The sequence below is a fragment of the Passer montanus genome, unplaced genomic scaffold (assembly GCF_014805655.1).
Source record: "Passer montanus isolate IOZ18808 unplaced genomic scaffold, ASM1480565v1 scaffold69, whole genome shotgun sequence".
NCBI classification, from domain to species: domain Eukaryota; kingdom Metazoa; phylum Chordata; class Aves; order Passeriformes; family Passeridae; genus Passer; species Passer montanus.
In genome coordinates this window covers 1,167,224-1,185,393 of record NW_024372036.1, presented here as the reverse complement: position 1 = coordinate 1,185,393, position 18,170 = coordinate 1,167,224, and the positions used below count along the sequence as shown (strand labels likewise).

Here is an 18,170-nt window from a genome sequence, read left to right as displayed (position 1 = left end):
CCAGATAATAACTCTGAGCACTGCTTCTGCCTAAGCATTCCCAGTGAGAATTTGTATTCTGCTGCTTCAAAGAAACAAGGCATTTATTTACAAATAATGGTCTGATCCTTCTCCTTTTTTTCCCTTCAGCAGTGGAAAAATTAGAACCTGGTGGCATTGATCCTCCTGGTCGTGCAGCACAGAGCTGCCTCACATGGGCAACATCCAAATCCAAATATGTGCTGAGATTTTGGCACAAACCAACACTTGGGAATGTGGCACGTGGCTGTGGAGTGGCCAGGAGTGAGCCCCATTCAGGGGACAATGTGGAGAACAGAAGGAGATAGTTGGTGAGAACAGCTCCTGGCACAGTGCTGGGGCTGCCTGGTCTGCAGAAGAGAAGGTTTGGGGGAGTGCCATCGATGTACAGAAATACCTGAGGGGCAGGAGGACAGGAGAGGACAGGTGAGGACAAGAGCCAAATTTCTGTCAGTGGTGCCCAGTGAGAAGACCAGGGGCATTGGCCACCAGGAGAAACTTGGGAGCTTCATCCAGAATGTCAGGAAACACTTTAATGTGAGGGAGGCTGAGCCCTGGCACAGAGACTCCACACAGGAGGTGGAGTTCCCACCCTTGGGGACATTCAGAAGCCATCTGGGGATGGAGCTTAGGATCTGTGTCCAGCCCTTGCTGACCCTGCTTTAGGAAAGGGACTGGACTGACCAGTGCCCAGGTGTCCCTCTGGACCTCAACATCTGATCCTGAGGACTGACCAGTGCCCAGGTGTCCCTCTGGACCTCAACCTCTGATTGAGGTTGACTTGGGAGGATCCTGCCAGGAATTGGAATAAGCTGGGGGAGCCTCTGCCAGCCCACAGGAGCTCAGTCCTGGTCCTGATGAGCAGGAGCTCTGTTCCAGCCGTGCTGTGCCTCTGAGAGGGGCTGGGCAGCACAGGCACAGCAATTCCAGAGCTGGAAGAGGGATGGAAACACAGCTGGTGCCCTGGTTATGCCACCTCTGCTGTCAAACACAACTGGAAATGAACTGAGCTCTCTCCAGGTTCACAGAGCAACTCTTCCATAAATAAATAAATAAATAAATAAATACATAAATAAGGACAAGAGAAGAACTTCAAATATGCTGTAAAGGAATATTTGTCACTCAGTGGATGTGAGTGGGCTCAGACGGGAGGGCCCATAACCTCTGAGCCACACAGCTGGGCTCTGCTCTGCTCTTCACAGCAGAAGTGGTGGCTCTAGACAAAATCCCATCACCCAGCCTGCAGCAAAGCTGGATTAGTGTCTTAAATCCAGAGAACATTACCTGGAAGGCTTTGACCCAGCCCTGTGCACTGCTGCAATCAGATCTGTACTGCTTAATAAAAGTGCTGGTGGATTTTTATTCCCAAGCAAGGCTGGACACAGATCATATTCTTACACATGAGTTAAATCCACAATTAATTTGAAGGAATTCTCTCCCTGGCTGCAGAGGAATCAAGCACAGAACTGCACACAAAGAGGCATTAGAAAGGAAGGTGCTATAAAGTTCTGTGGTATGACACAGGTGTGAGGTTTTGGGGTGATGCCTCTTTCCTTATAGGAAAATCTGGTCCTTGAGGAATGACCTGAACAAAGATGAAAGGGCTAAAAAAGCAGCAAGGCCAGGACTAGAACACCTCTTATTTAAAAGATTGCAGTGGAAATGGATTTTTCAAATTATCTGCATTCTAGCAAGTGAGCTTTCAGCATTTTATGTTCACCAAACTCAACAAGTAAATTCTGAAACGATCAGGGGACAGAAGTAATCTAAGAGATTTCAGAAATTGCACACTGCAGTGAACTACTTTTTGCTAAAATTTCTAACTCATAGCTAATCATTCAACCTAGTATTTTTTTTACCCATTTACATAGATATGGAACATATTCATGAGAGGAATGAGAAGAATGGATTGCATCAGTATATTAATTTATGATAGCATTTTAATCACCAGAAGAACAACTTGGCACGAATATATCTGGGAAAAGTAATTTACCATAATAACTAAAGCCAGAAATACAACTTTTTCTGAAAAAGTAATAATGAGAATTGCTTTTTTTTTTTTTTTTGCCTGATGGAGAGGTAGGAGGAAAGTTGCTTTTGGAATACAATAAAGATTGATCACAGAGGAAAAAAAAAGTGTATTACACACTAAAAGCCATTAAGGTAATTTACCCAATAAATTCTGGAAATTAAAATCCAGCATGCATTTGGTTTAATGAAGGCCAGGCATGAATTATTTCAAATTACACCTCCATTTTGGATGCATATGCAATTTCCCCCATATTGAACCACTAAGTGCAACAGTTTAAGAAATGTCCTCTGCTGACCTAAAAAGATTTCTCTCCTCTCTCAGACAGAAAGATAAGGATGTAAATACAGGAGCAGAGTATTAATTTTGTTACAGCTTTCTCCTCTCTAAAAAAACCCCTGTTTTCTGATGTGCTTACTTGTTCCTGGCCGGGCATCAGACACATCCACCAGGGGCCCTGTGGCTTGTGACACCGACTGGTAATGCACCGTGTGGGTGACAGTCAGGGACTTCTGCTTGGACGTCTCTCCAAAGTCAGAATCCGTGAGCAGAACCGTGGATCTGTCATCTGTAAGTGGGAGAATAATCAGATAATGAGCACAGAATGGTGGCTTTGCCTCCATCAGGGTTTTGCAGTGAGTCCCCAGGCGTCCACAGCGCGGTGACACCGCGGGCAGAGCGGCTCCCTGCTCTCTGCAGGGCCCAGGGGCTTTGAAGGGAGGGAGACTCTGGGTTTAAACTCAAATCCCATACAAAACTAAAGAATAAATTTAATTTTTCCTGATTATTTCATCTTAGAGACATGCAGCTGGAGCAGACTGTTAAACTCTCAAAGAGCTGATTTTTGTGTTGTCATTTGTGGGCCCAATTCCTTCATGGCCATTCTTTCAACACTGCCCTCTTCCCCTTATATTTCAGAGATCTCAGATGATGTTTCCAACATCATATTTCAACATATTGATGTTTTTAACAACATATTCCATTTATTTCTTTTTATCAGCATGATCAGCAATGTAGTGTAGCCACCCCTGTCTTCCTAAAAGGAGATTGTTAGGGGGTGTTGCTAACCAACCCTCTCTCCCCTTTTTCTGCAGAGACAGGGATGACCCTGTCCCAGGAATGGGTTTTTACTGTAGCTTCAAATAAAGGTGTGAGGTTAAGCCTGACCTTGGGAAGGAAGGAAAAGGTGAGCACTAACCTTTCCTGCTGTGTGGTTCTGCTTCTATTTCTTCCCTGTGGCGTAGGATATGTTCACCAAATTTCTACACAGACCTTGATCATTGCAGTGCTATACAGAACTTGATTCCTTTTATTTAATTTTTTTCCCAGTTGTGATCTCTGTATCGTTTATTTTCTTTTTTGTCTCCAAGGAGAAATTTTGTCCACTTGATCATGGATGGTTTAATAGCAATAAATCTTTCGCTGCCTTTGTGCTTGCAGAACAACTATTTGGTGTGCTATCAGACTTTCCTTTGCATTCTTTACAGTCTTTTTATCCATTCAGAATTGCAAGAAAAGCCTCAAGGATTTCCTGCTGGGCTGTGCTATATAGTTTTGTAATGTGTTCTAAGGAACTGGCAGCAGCAGGACTTCTGGGCATTTACTAGTCAGCAGAGGTTGATCCACTTCTTTTAAGCATTCCTGGTTTTTGTTTTGGATTTTTTTTTTTAACTTGACAAGACACCATTAGGGTGAACAGTTCTGCACAATAACAGAACACACATTTTTTACCCAAAGAAGGCTATAAATAGAATAACATTAGGAATCAAATCACTCAGTCTCTGGCAAAAGATGAGCTCTTATTCAGGTTGGGAATAAAGCCTCTTGGCAGCAAACTCTGTCAAACCCTGCCAAAATCCCTGCTTATTCTGGGTGGAAAGCTGCCTCTTAGCAAGGCTCTGATCACATTGCTGCAGTTCAGGCTCTAAGAGTATTTCCACTGGAACCCCCCACTGCTCAGCAGCTGCCACTCAAAAGTTAAAGCTGCCTTTAGGATGAAGCCTGGCACAAAGGGCAGACTTTGGGAAGCTCAAATAATGATTTTAGGAAGCCTGTAAGTCTCCTTTTCAAACCTGGAATGGGCATGAACAGGAGGTGCAGAGATGCTGCTCACAGCTTGCTGATTTTTCTCTCTGGCCACACCATCCCTGGATGCTGTGACATTGGCAGCTTCTTTTACATAGACTTTTATCCAAAAAATGCAAATTTAGAAGTCTAACAAGGTCAGTCAGTCAGGAGTGTCTTGCCACAGTGTGTACTCATAAAGTCATGACATCAGGCTGCATTTCTATTCTGAGTTTCCACATATTTTTAAATTATTTGGGAAAAAAAAAACAAACAACAAAACAAAACAAAACAAACCCAAACCAAAACAACCAAAACAACACCAAACAATTCTATTTTTTGTGACACTTCAGCTAAGTACCAGCCCATGAGAAATTTTGTTTTCTGTTGTGTCAAACAGTTTAGATTTGAATTTTGCATGGATACACAGAAGCTGAAAACTGATCAAAATGTTGAAATATCATGTGCTATGAACAGGTGGATACAATATGCAACATGTAAGTTTCAAAAGGGAGCTGTAGCAAATCTTCAGATACTGAGAGTGCAGTTTCAGAATTTCATTTTCCCTTTAAGTAATGTCAGTGATCCAACTGCCTAAGCAGAGCCAAATGAGAAATCAGAATGAAAATCATAAAACTGCCAGTCCTCAATTACATTTTCTTCAAGAAACTCTTTCCAACAGTTTCATTTTCCTAATGCCCTGCATTATTTTAGATCCTATTCTGAGATTACTTTAGTGGGAAATGACTCAAAGGGGAGGGAAAATAAACCCAGTTCAGTTTTCAAATTACTTTGTAGCTCTTTTCTCTTGATGTGTGCAGCAGGGAAAAGGTGTGGAGAAAAGGAATTCCACCTAAAAGAACCTGTTACATTAACCAGGGGGAAAAAAAGCTCAAATTTACCAATGGTCTCCATGGTGTCCCTCTCCTCTATCAGCAGCTGTGCTCTGGGAATGTCTATGTGCATCCTCAGTGTTTGCTGCTGCTTATTAAGTGTGTCTGATGTCCTGGTGTTCTTGCTGGAAACAAAAGAAAAGGGAAGACATTAATGTTCAGCCTAAATGAAAGGATATTTGCAAACTTCCTCGTTTTCAATCTGTCCAGCTTAAAAAAAAAACCAATGTGACCATAATCAGCAAAAACCACTCATACATTTGATTTTGCCCTCTTCAGAACAAGTGCATGGTACTAATTTGCTTAATTTGCACGTGGCAAGGCATTAGATGAATGCAGAGCATGGAGGGATGTGCTCTGTCCTCCATCAGCAGGAACCTGAGAATTTCACACAGTTTTCTTCAAGTGCTGTCATAATGAAATTAATAAAAACACTTTGGAAGATGGACCTTTTCTTTCACTCTTCATGAATCTGAGCAAAGCAACACACAGCTGATCAAACAGGTTGGTAGGAAAATGATGTCTTGAGTAATTTCTAATTGTTTTTTTATCTTTTCATTATTTTTAATTAGTTAAGTTTCAAATATCACTTCAACTGATAAATGAAAAAGCAAATTAATAACTAGGCATACTATTAATAGATTGCACAAAATAAATAAAGGCTTTAATCCCATTGATGTTCCAAGACAAAAATTGCAAATCTTGTTTACATTTGTGGATTATGTCTAATTGATTGATGCAATAATCTAAAAAAAGAACATAAACCAATTATTTTATCATCATGCAAATTGAAACAATTTCATTTTGAAGTTTGTGTACCAGAAAATGACTTCTTAAATGAGCTGTCTACCAAAAGCAAATGAAAATGGATGGTGAAACCAAGTGCCACAGTCATTTCTAGCACAGAGCTTGCACCAAGAAACCTTCAGATTGCACTAAACAGGAACATTTTGCCCTTTTAGATGTAATTACTCTCTGGATGAAATGAAATATTTGCAAATACTTCACGCAGGGAGGCTGAGGAGAGTTGAGTCAAATCAGCCAGCAGCAGGATCCAGGTGCTCAGGCTTCAAAGAGCTGTAAGATCCAAGTGGAGGCTCATTTTCTAGTGTTAAAGAGCTGCAGATCATTCAGCTTAATTCTGCTTTGGCAGTGAATTATTGTTGTTAATGGAATCAGCAGAGGACTGTTAAAGGGATAAGCTCAGTTCTGTGAGCACGGGAGATTAATCCACGTGTGGGGAGCCCACATCTCCAGGAAATTTGTGTTAACCTCCTGCTGTCTCTCCATGTCAGCAAGCCCTGATTCCCTCAGGTTTGGACGTTCTCCTAGAGACTCTTTTTGGAGGAATTTTCCAGCCATGTGGTCAGTGGTTCTCCTCCAAATCCAAGGGTGAGATCCACAAGGCACCTGGGAGCACCTCTCTGATTTTCACCTCTCAGCTTTCCCTGCTGTTGTGGTCCCCAACATCATTAACACCATCTATACATCCCAAATTTAATGTCTCTCTTCTCCTGGGTGATTAGATGGTGCTGTTCCCATCAGATACACATGGATATTTGAAATTCATTCAAACAGGCCACAGCTGGTGCCTCATTCAATCATCATGGAAGCAAAATATCAGCAGAGCCTCCCAAGGGCTTCCAGACTTTTCTCCACATATAACCAGGGGAGAATGGTCATCACAGAGTCTTACTAAAAACATAAATTTTCAAAGACATGTAGTATTGTCAAATACAGATAAATTCCACACTGGTGTTCTCTAAGTCTCTGCACGGACTGGATGCCACTCAAGTTGCTAAAATGTTAAGAGAATCAGACAGTAATATTTTATCTGCGTGCCAATTATGCTTGGACACAGGCCCTTGGAAAGTTGGACTGCTCTGGACTTGTCCAAAGTTGTAGAGGAAATGTAGAGCACCTGTTCCAGTGCCTCACTGCCCTCTGAGTGAATAATTTTTCCTAGTATTTAATCTAAACTTGCCCGTTTTCAGTTTAAAGAAGGAAACTGATTTTTTTTTTTTTTAATGTCCAAGTTCAATAATCCAGTAGTTCCAGTATACACAGAGTCAGATACATCTAGAGTCTGTGCAGTCCATATCTGAGTCTGGGAAATGCATCACTGCTACCTCTGCGCCCACTGGGGAGGCAGGAGACAAAGGGATGGGATCAGACTCCTGCTCAGAGACTGCAGATCCCAGAATGCCAGAGCTGGAGCCCTCCAGCAGCATGAATGCTCTGTATTTCCAATATTAGAAAGTACTCAACCCACACAGGAAGCATTGTTTGGACCACAGCGAGCAGGAGCAGAATTTTCCCCAGGTTTGCAGTTCTACTGCTCACCTGACAAGAGAGAATTCCCAATCCCAGCCTTGGCTCCAGGGATACTTTCATGCACAATATGTGTGAGGTTTTTCAAGCCAGAACTGGAACCTGGGCCTCTCTATATTCAGGAATATTCCCTGCTATTCTTGAGAGTTATTCCTTGGTTTGTGGGCTGTCTCTCCTCCTCCTTGCTGAGCTAATTAATTCCCCTGCATGCAGCAGTGACATGGGGTGTCCAAACACAGCACAGGCAGCTGGCAGAAGCAAGGGGGTTGCTGCTGATTAGGATGCTGTCTCATTCTGGCTCAGGGAATTTTGAATTCTTTTTTTGCAGACCACAACAGCTCAGCTTTCAAGTTATAAAATCCTAAAGTGCCAACAGCAATGAAGAGCCTCTAGGGTTTGGAAACAGGGCAAAGAAGGTTTCACTTTTGAAGCTTGGTTAGAAGTATTTCCTAAGCTAAATTCAGGCAAAAATATTTTAATGGTCTGGTGGATGAGGAGTCCAATGATTAATTCTTTAAAGGGATAAAATGTATCTATCTTTATTTTTTTTATATTTACAGACATAAAATCCCCAAACATAAGCATATGCTTTTTGTTACTTCTCAGACCTTGTAAGAATCTGTGTATAACAGAATTAATTCCCTTTGGTTCAAAGATTGTCTGAGCTCCAAATCATTAGGCACTGGGAGCCTGTCAGGAGACTGGGTCACAGAATCACAGAATCATGGCTTGGGTTGGAAAAGACCTTAAAGATCATCTCATTCCAATCCCATGCCACGGGCAGGGACACCTCCCACTATCCCAGGGTGCTCCAAGCCCTGTCCAGCCTGGCCTTGGACACTTCCAGGCATGAAGAGTCCACAACTTCTCTGCACAACGTGTTCCAGTGCCTGATTGCCTTCTGAGTAAAGAATTCATTCCCAATATCCAATCAAACCTGCCCTCTTTCAGTTTAAAACCCTTGCCCCTTTTCCTGTCACTGTCTGCCCATATTAAAAGTCCCTCTCCTTTTCCTAAGCTCTTTCCAGGAAATGAAAATGCCTCAATGAGATCTCCCAATATTTCTCCATTCTGAAGAGCTCCTTGGTATTCTCAGTAATTTGCTGTATTCTTTTACTCTGCTGAAGTTCCTGCTTTTGTCACTATTTAAAACAGGTATTTGGGCAGGTGGTACTTTGGTCTGAGTACAGATTTTATGTTGAGTCTGTGGCTAAAAAAGGCCTTTTCCAGAGCAAGTGCATTGTACAGGGCATTTTGAAAGAGTCCACAGTTTGTTGTAAAAACATATGGAAAACGAAATCAGAATATTTGGGGATAAATTTTGAACCTGGTGTTCAAAATTTTAAAATTCATGAATTGCTAAAGAGATTCACAGTGAACTGTTACAAAGAGCATGGCTGGACTGATGCTTTCACCCAAAAGAAACATTAAAAAGCTGTGCTTACCCAACAGCAGGGGTTTTTCTTTGTGAGTGTAAGGCATCAACAATGAATTGTGCAGCTCCCATTAAACTGCTGACTTATCCTGCTCCACAGACATTTGACTTACACAGCCAAAGCCAGTGACTCTCAAAGCAAAGACTAAAGCTCCGTTTTTAATCCTCTTTTACACACACTCATGAAAATCTCCTCAAAAAGAAAGATACACAGAGCTCTCTCCAGGCCTCACCCTTCCTACCAAGCAGGGAATCATCTTTTCTGCCCTCTCCCAAAACACCCCCTTTCTTGATAGTTTTATCATAGCAGATTTTGGTGAAATATTAAAATATATCAGGGGCTTTATCATATGTGACTGTTGTTTTGGAGAAGGTTTATTATCCTTTGATTGTTCACATGCTACATCTTCAGGAACATGTTTTTTGTGGGCAGCTCACGTTTTGGTCGAAGGTATTTCACAGATTTGTCACAAATGAGAGTTCCCAGTTCTGGCATGTCTGTAAATGTAAGCCAATATCCCCTATTTCCTCTGAAGTTCTGATTTAACTGTCATTTGCCTTTGTTCAAACTTTTAGAAAAGAAATATAAAATATGCTTATTGGTGATAAAATCAAGATTATTTGTTAATAAATGAGATGAGAGGAACTGGTTTGATGACCATGTTTCAATGCTGGTGAAAGGAAAAGCCAAATGAAATGGTGGCAGGTGAGTTACCTGTAAAAACAGCTCTGAACCAAAGACTGAGATGGGACCTGGCTGCTCTCTGAGTACATCAGGCAGGGAGCACAAAAAATCCTTAATTTGGTAACCATCAGCAAAGGAAAAAGTGGGTAAAACCTGGGCACTTCTGAGGGAAGTCTGGTGAAGTTTTCTAAGTGTCAGAGGAGTGAGGCTCTGAAATGGCCTTGCAGAAGGGGTGGCAAGGCTGGTGAAGCCAGCCAGGGCTGGGGCAGAGCGTTACCAGCTTCGCAGAGGGGCTCTGAGTGGCTGCCACTGGGACTGGAAGTCTCCATGAAGGGGTTTCAGCTGGTCCCTGCTGGGTTTCTTCAGGGTGATGCCTCAGGTTTGAGCTTTTCTATTTTTCACATTCTGTGCTGCTTTAGTGTGCAGGTGAGTTACCTGTAAAAACAGCTCTGAACCAAAGACTGAGATGGGACCTGGCTGCTCTCTGAGTACATCAGGCAGGGAGCACAAAAAATCCTTAATTTGGTAACTATCAGTAAAGGAAAAAGTGGGTAAAACCTGGGCACTTCTGAGGGAAGTCTGGTGAAGTTTTCTAAGTGTCAGAGGAGTGAGGCTCTGAAATGGCCTTGCAAAAGGGGTGGCAAGGCTGGTGAAGCCAGCCAGGGCTGGGGCAGAGCGTTACCAGCTTTGCAGAGGGGCTCTGAGTGGCTGCCACTGGAACTGGAAGTCTCCATGCAGGGGTTTCATCTGGTTCCTCTGCTCTGGGTCAGCCTTCACAAGGCATCAAGGGAACAGACTTGCTGCGTGTGCTGATCTGTGCTGTCTCCTGTGGCACCAGAAACCAGCAGGGCAAATGTTCCCAAAGCTGCTGAACCCCACAATTTGCTGCCACAGGCAGCCAGGGAGGGGATGACCTGGACTGCATGACCAGTCCTGTTAGCATCACTGGGCTTATTCAGATATGATGACATAGAGCTGAATTTACACCAAACCCATCTGTCACCGTGTCTTTGCTGAGTTTATTCTTCAATAGAAGTGAAGTTTATCACGGGTGAGGAGGTTTGGAGTGTGTTTCGTGTGGTGAAATATCTATGACATTCTCAAATTTGTTGCTGGAATAGGAAAAATATTTTCTAGCAACCCAAAATTCATTTCAACTCAAAAATAATCCCTTGATGATCCCAGTTTCAAATATATGCAGCGGTTCTAAAGTTCAATATTTTCCCTAGACAAAACAATAAACATTGAAGTTATGAAATTTCCATCTTTGAAAGAATTGTGGTGCCAGAATAGTCATTATGATGCAATTCAACAACTGAATTAGATTTCTGAATGCTGAGCTGATGCAACAGAAGTGAAAAATAATAAATGGATTTACCTGCTCTTTTATACCTTTGGGTATAAGCAGCTAACAACAGTGAATTACATAAACAGAGCTGCAAAGTTTAGAGTTATTCACAGCCAGAAATTTATTGCCTTTAATCATATGATCTCTGAAGAGCAATTACTTTGATACATATTAGGAAAATGTTTTTCAGAGTGGGAAAAAGGTCCAAATGGACCTACATAGCTTCTATGATTTAATCTAACATGAGTTATCACTTTTTTAATCATTGTAACAACTCACACTGTCCACAAAGTGACTTCTTTCTCTCAGGTCTGACCACCAGTGCATCACAGTTCTTAACAGACAGACAAATTATATGTTTTGGAAAAGGGTTTAGGAATAAAAAGTTTACTTCTCCATTTGTCCCTATAACAATTCTGAAATATGGTGCTATAATTGACAGACATTTTTCAATTAAAAAAAACCAATAAAATTCAATTTGTTCTTACCTCATAAGCATTTCGGCCAAACTCTTTGCATCTAGAAGGAAATAGAAGAAATGTCATCACAAATGAAAATCTGTTTGAGAGGTGCATTATTAACAAGTGATTTGAATCAGCCATGTGTAACACCACTATTGTTTCTAGATCAATAGCAAGAAAAAAAAGTGTCTCAAAGTCCCAATTTTTGCTGAAATTGCATTTTTGCTCCAAACAGTCCTGTTTAGCTCCTCTGTAGCACCAAAGATGATAAGAGAAATACAAGCTATTGCATTCTCTTATCTTTTCTAGTTAAACCATTGCTTTAACTAGGAAAAAACTACATAAACATATTAGAAATAGGAACAATTTAACAAATAATGAGGATCTCAGTTCTTTCATGCAATGGGTAGCACATGAACAGGTGAGGGAATAAGAAAAGGCAAGAAAATAGGAATTTTGATATCCATCTCTGGGCAAGAGCCAAAGCCAGGCTGGATGAGCAGTTGTCAACCTGTCATTTCCAAAAAAATGCAATTGCACCAGATGTGAGCAAGGGAGGGCTCCGTGGAGTCACCTTAGAATCACAGAATCCCTGAGGTTGGAAAAGACCTCCAAGAGTCCAGGCTGTGCCTGATTCCCACCCTGTCCCCAGCCCAGAGCACGAGTGTCACATCCAGGGGACACCTGCAGGGATGGGCACTGCAAAGCTCCCTGGGCAGCCCCTGCCAAGGCCTGAGCTCCCTTTCCATGGGCAAATTCCTGCTGCTGGCCCAGCTGAGCCTGCCCTGGCACAAACTTGCTTGGTTGCACTCAAATACGAATATTTTCCCACTAGCAATAATTCAAAATACTGCTGGGTCTTCAGAGTGTGGTCTACACGTGAAACAGAGGATGGTTCATTCCCACATGGATCAGCCCTGCAAAATGATCAGCCCTGCTGAAGGAAAAATATTCCTCCTGTTCTTGTCATTGCTGCTATTATTAGCAGCAAATCCTTTGGGGCTATAATTACTTCAATACTTATCAGTTCAAAAGGCACAGCTGAAGTTTGGTTTTTCTTCTGTAAAACTTTATCAACATAATACACTAATTTCTGTGGTATCATCCAGCAAAAACAGGCAGCTTTGCTTTGTTCTCCTGCAGTCTGCTGCTAAACAAACTCACTTAAAATGCTGATTCCCAAGTCCTTAGAGTTTATCACACAGCAACAAAGCAGCCTTTTGTGCAACCAAGTGAAGCAAATCTGAGAAAAAAGCAATTCCAAGTTCTAAGTCTTCAAACACCTCTTATATGGCAGTTTACATTTCTTCTTTTATCTGCTTCTTGTAAATCTACCAGCACCTGCCAAAACATTTACTGAATTTATCTTTGTTTTCTCCATCCCACTTTTTTTATTCCTCAACCACCTCTTGGGTCTCCAACACCTACAACAATTTCCTTACTTGTGATCCTATTAAATATCCTGCTTTTAAAATTCCAAGGATGCAGGCAGAAAAAAGCTACCATCTTAACACATCTCTACAGTTTGTGTTGTGCTAATTTTTAAAAAGAATGGACAGAAGGCTCTTTTTATTCATTAAAAAATCTCAGCAAAACCCCTTTTATCCACTTTTCGGAATTGTATTTATCTGACACAGTGCCAGCTTGCCTCTCTTAGGCTTTATTCCTCACCTGCCACTGGAGAAGCTGGAATTCTGTGCTCCCTCTATCTCTGTTTGCTCTACTCCTTCATTTTTACCCTTCCTCCACCCCTTTCCAGCACAAAACATGGAAGATTCATGGTGGAAGGAAAGATGGTTCATCTGTGGTGTCTCATCTAAACCAAAAATTTATTCTGGGCACTCAGAATTCCTATTTTCCACCTGGAATGAGATTGCCTTTGCCACTAGCACCTGGAAGTGGCAGTGCCTAGTAGATGACAATATCTTTGCTGTCAGTCATAAACCAAAAGACCAACACTGCTGCTCCCAAAGGAGTTTTGTTATTAACTTCCAAAAACCCAGGAAGGGACAAATTTCTTCAGAAGAACACAAAAAGTCAAATAAACACAACACAATAATAATAATAATGGCACTGGTTGCAAGTAATGGGGTTGTTTTTAGCAAATTTTATGATGCTTCTTGCTATTCCAGCAGCACCAGGATCGTGAAGACCCTGTGCACACATTCTCCTTCTGGCACACATAATCAGGGTGGTTTAATATGCAAATATTGTTTTCATTCAGCCAGAAGCTTTTTGAAGCAATTTCTGCCTCCTTAAATGAAGTCTGTGGGTATTTGTGCAAGGAATTCACAACTCAAGAAAAGCAGAAGGGACAAAGTTGAAAATTATTACAGTGTGCTTCAGTTTGCTTTTCATAACTTTTTTATCAGGTTTAAATGGCAAACAATCTCCCTGACATATTCTCAGGTGCTGCCCAGCACACAAACAATTTCCATATTGCATGTGGAAAAAAATTCACACCAATTCATGTACGTGGCACATAAGTTCTTGTTAACATGTGTTGATTCTTGGTTAAAGAGATACACAGGAGATTGTGCACCTGCAGTAAAAAATAACTTGAGGCATCAGCAAGACCATGCAATGTGTCAAAATCTGAATGAGGAAGTACTGAAGGGAAAAAACTCTGTCAGCTAAGCTTAAATTTGGTAATTATCCAAGCAGATTGTTCAAATGGTGAGCAGAACTGCTGGAGTTAATGATGGGCACACAGGTTGGTGTGGAATGGGACAAAACCAAAGCTAAATGAATATAAAGAGCTCCTCTGTATCCATCAAACCAAAATCCAGAAGCCTAAAAGTGAATGTCACAGAATCATGGAATGGGTTTGAATGGAAGGCACCTTAAAGATCATCCAGTGCCAGCCCTGCCATGGCAGGGACACCTTCCACTGTGCCAGGCTGCTCCAAGCCCCAGTGTCCAACCTGGCCTTGGGCACTGCCAGGGATCCAGGGGCAGCCAGAAAACCTCTGGGCAACCTATTCCAGTGTTTCACCACCATCACAGGGAAGAATTTCTACCTAATATCCCATCCAGCCCTGCCCTCTGGCACTGGCAGCCATTCCCTGTGTGCTGTCCCTGCATGCCCTGGAAATTGTCTCTCTCCAGCTTTCCTGGGGCTCCTGCAGGCCCTGCAAGACCACCCTGAGCTCAGCCCAAAGCTTCTCCTGTGCAGGTGAACAATGCCAGCTGTGCCAGCCTTTCCTGCCAGCAGAGCTGCTCCATCCCTCTGCTCATCCTGGAGCCTCCTCTGGGCTCTCTGCAGCAGCTCCAGCTCCTCCTGTGCTGGGGCCCCTCTACAACACCATGTGTCCAAAACATCAGCTCCAGGAGAAATGTCATTGTCACAAACCAATGACCAGGGATTTTAATGTGCTTTTCCTGCAGTACCCTTTTGATCAGCTGATTGATAATACTTTCTAAAATGAGCCAGCATCCCTGGCTGTGTCCTGTCACCTCCCAGTGTTGAGGTGGTGAAAGCAGGGAAGGGGGCATGGATGGCAGAGGGAAGAGAATGATCTCTGCTCCAGCCAAGCATCACTTCAGTGAAAAAGCCACAGCCATCACTTTTCTTTGCTGGCACAGTCACCTTTAAAATTCTTAACACACTTTGCCCCCTGGGAAATCAGGGACAGTGATAGAGTTTTAAATTGCATCCTGCCACTCCTGAACTATCACGCCACACTGATCCTTTCTGCTTGTGTTAAGGTGAATTGGATTCAAAAACAAAGGGAAAACCATTCCAGGAGTAGCAGAGCTGGGTTAATAGCCACAAGGAGCATTAAACCATCAGGCTTCTCTTTGAGAATATCTGCTGAACTCCTGAGTGGCTGCATGAACTCCAGCAGCTGAGTGACCTGTTTGTGTGACCTGGCTGGTGGAACTACTAAACCTGGCAAAACCCAGGACTTTGGTGATAAATCTGTTTTCTTTATAAAGGAGGAAGAAAAATGTTTAACTGTCCCTACATCCAGACAAGTGGTAAAAAGAAGCAAGAATGGAGAGGCTGCTGTTCTTCAGCAGAAATGGGAACTCAAACCCATTATCTATAAGGAGGGATAAAAATGTTTGCATGCAGAGCACACTGCAAATAAATTTGCAATTCCCTCTCCGCTTTGTCCAACAGGTTCAAAAAACCCACATGTGCAGTTACAAAAGCAAGAGTTGCATCTGTAATTTGCACAAATTATTTTAGAAGGTCCTACTGTGGAGATTATTATTCTGATGTAGGCTAGAGGAAATCCTGATTTAGGAAAAATGAATATTGTGCCTCAAAGAAACCCCACCAGGTCATACAAACCAAGTGAAAATGTGATATTTCCCCTTCAAAAATTGTATGAAAGGCAATCACAACAATTACTAGAGTTACCCATTTAATTTTTTAGTTAGGGCATCAGAAAAACTTGCACACATTTGTTTTAGAGAACCTAGTAAGGAGTTCTCTGGAACAGCAATACTTATTGTCAGGAAAGCTTTTAGAACATGAAGTTTCTGCTCCAGAAGAGTAGAAAAAGTCAAACATGGGATCAGTCTTTAAAACGAATGAGCAAAAAAAAATCTGAATTACTGAAGTCCTATCAGTCTGATCTTGGCAATGCACGAAATAATAATAAAAAAATTGACTGAAGCTTAATGAATTAAATTAAAAGGAGAATTGAGGCCAATCAATAAAGACTTGTGGTCAAGCAGCCATGTCAAACAAAGTGGATTTTTTAAAAATGAGATCAAAATTTGCTGAGAATTAATGACATTGAAAAAAACTTTCGCTGTGATATGATTAAATAGCAGTAAAAGATCATATTTACGTTTCTCTAAAGCAAAGTTTCAGTAACTCAAACAATTTTAACAGAAAGTAGCATGCAATGATGCAAAACCTAACACAGCAGCTATTTAAAATGGATTTCAACATATTCAGACCCCAATCTGAAGCAGAGAATCATTATTCAGTATTTTTTATCTGGGACATTTATCAATGATCTGGAGTAAATAAAATAGTATCTGATAAAAGTTTGAAAATTATACAAGAATTTGGTAGCTAAAATATAAGAAAGATACCAGATCACTAAGAAAATAATCAGGATTATCAGGTCCTATATCAAGAACACAAACCAGGGCTGTACAACAGGGAATATTTTCCTGTTTCAGAGCAATCATAGAACTGGCAAATTATCTCAATGGATAAAATGTTAAGGATGTAAATGATGGGAAAACTACAGACGAAAATTAAAATATATTCATCTGTTTCATTTACCAATTAAAGCATTAAGAAATGACTTGGTTACCACCATGTGGAAAGGATATCCTTGGAGACTGAAAATGATACAAAAAAGAACTTCTGCACTGTGGAGATGTAAGACAGGACCAGATGGGATGTCGAGCTGTAGTGTGACAAATTCAGCTAAGTGAGACACAACTTCTACAGAAAGGATAATTAAATACTGATTTCTTTTATCAAAAGTACCGATAAAATCTTTTCCACTGCCTGTGTTTAAGCGAAGCTCCAATATTTTTCTAAATTCTTTATTTCCGAAAGGAAATAGTTCAGAGAAATTTTATTTTATGCAAAAGCCACCCTGGTCAGTGGTCATCATCCTTCCTCAAGGGACTGTAACTCAAGATTCTACGAATACTTGTAAATTAACCATGACAAAACAATGTGCAGATACATAATTTTCTAGAGCCAAAGGGCTTGAGATGTCCTGCTCATTATTGGATGGGATTCCACAGTATTTTTAAGAAGATAACACTTTCTTTTTCTTTACCTCATTTTTGTTTAAATAAAAAAAAAAAAAAACCACCCCAAAATTGGGAAGGTAAATGGCTTATGAGGTTTTGAAGAAAAAGTGATTGTACAAGCTAAAGCATCCAGATGTCCTGATTTCCAGGGCTGTGTATGAACCATAAGGTTGGTTGTCCTTCTTTATATATGAATTTGCCCATGCCCTCTGTCTTTTTTTTTTAACTCCAAAATATTGTTACAAAGGACAAAATTAAACCCAAAAGAGAGAGAAGTAGGAAGGTCAGAAGGAAAAGATAGGGTTGGCCCTGGTTTTAATAGGTACCATGATCACATTTTGGTTAAAATACAAATAACTAATCAATTTCGTGTCTCCTGGAAAGACTTAGGATTATGTTTTGCAGATGATAAAATGTTTTAATATCAATTCAGGTTTGGATTTAAAAGGATTTTCCCAAATGCTTTCAGGGGATACCTTCCCAAAATACTTTTTGCCAGTGCAAAAGCTACACGGCAGCAGTGTCAGACTGCAAGGGTCAAAAACTTGGCTGTGGCTCAGCCAGGGGTTTTTGCTAGAAAAATGATAAAGCTGAATGAATTCACAGATCTAAATCTTATTCGCATAACAACTGAATTTGAGTAAGGATTAGAGGAAAATACAGATCAGCAACAATGAAAAGTCAGTGAACAATGAAGTGTTGTGTAAGTTCTATTACAAAAAATCATGGGTCCTTTCCTACTAAAATCTGGCTACTTTCATTTTATAATTTGGAAATAATGTTTAGCATCTGCTGGAAAACTGAGATTCCCTCATCTTCAGAACATCTGATTTCATCCTTCAAAAAAAAAAAAAATCTACTTTAAGGTCGTCGAGGGAAGCAAACAAACAACAAAAAAAGGAAAGCAAACCAATGAGAAATATCTTCCAAAAAAAAAAAAAATCTACTTTAAGGTCGTTGAGGGAAGCAAACGAACAACAAAAAAAGGAAAGCAAAGCAAACCAATGAGAAATATCTTCCTTTCCCCCATGCAAAATAAAAACAATGTATTTATTAATTTTTTTTTTAGAAACTTATTACCAAAAGAAGGCATTTCTATAGAAAACACACACACTTTGTTCTGTGCTGCAGGAAAATGATCCCAGCTGGGGGTTGCACCCTTTGGCCATG

General features: G+C 41.0%; 1 protein-coding gene across 1 annotated transcript in view; it reads right to left on the bottom strand.

Annotated features, from left to right (window-relative positions):
- DSCAM (DS cell adhesion molecule) overlaps positions 1-18,170 on the bottom strand; it is a 439,507-nt gene that overhangs the window by 27,811 nt on the left and 393,526 nt on the right. The window contains exons 28-30 of the mRNA XM_039729460.1: positions 11,292-11,322; positions 5,014-5,129; positions 2,466-2,615 (exon numbers count right to left, since the gene is read on the bottom strand). Coding sequence (XP_039585394.1) covers positions 2,466-2,615; positions 5,014-5,129; positions 11,292-11,322 — 297 coding nt within the window. The remainder of the gene's footprint in view (positions 1-2,465; positions 2,616-5,013; positions 5,130-11,291; positions 11,323-18,170) is intronic.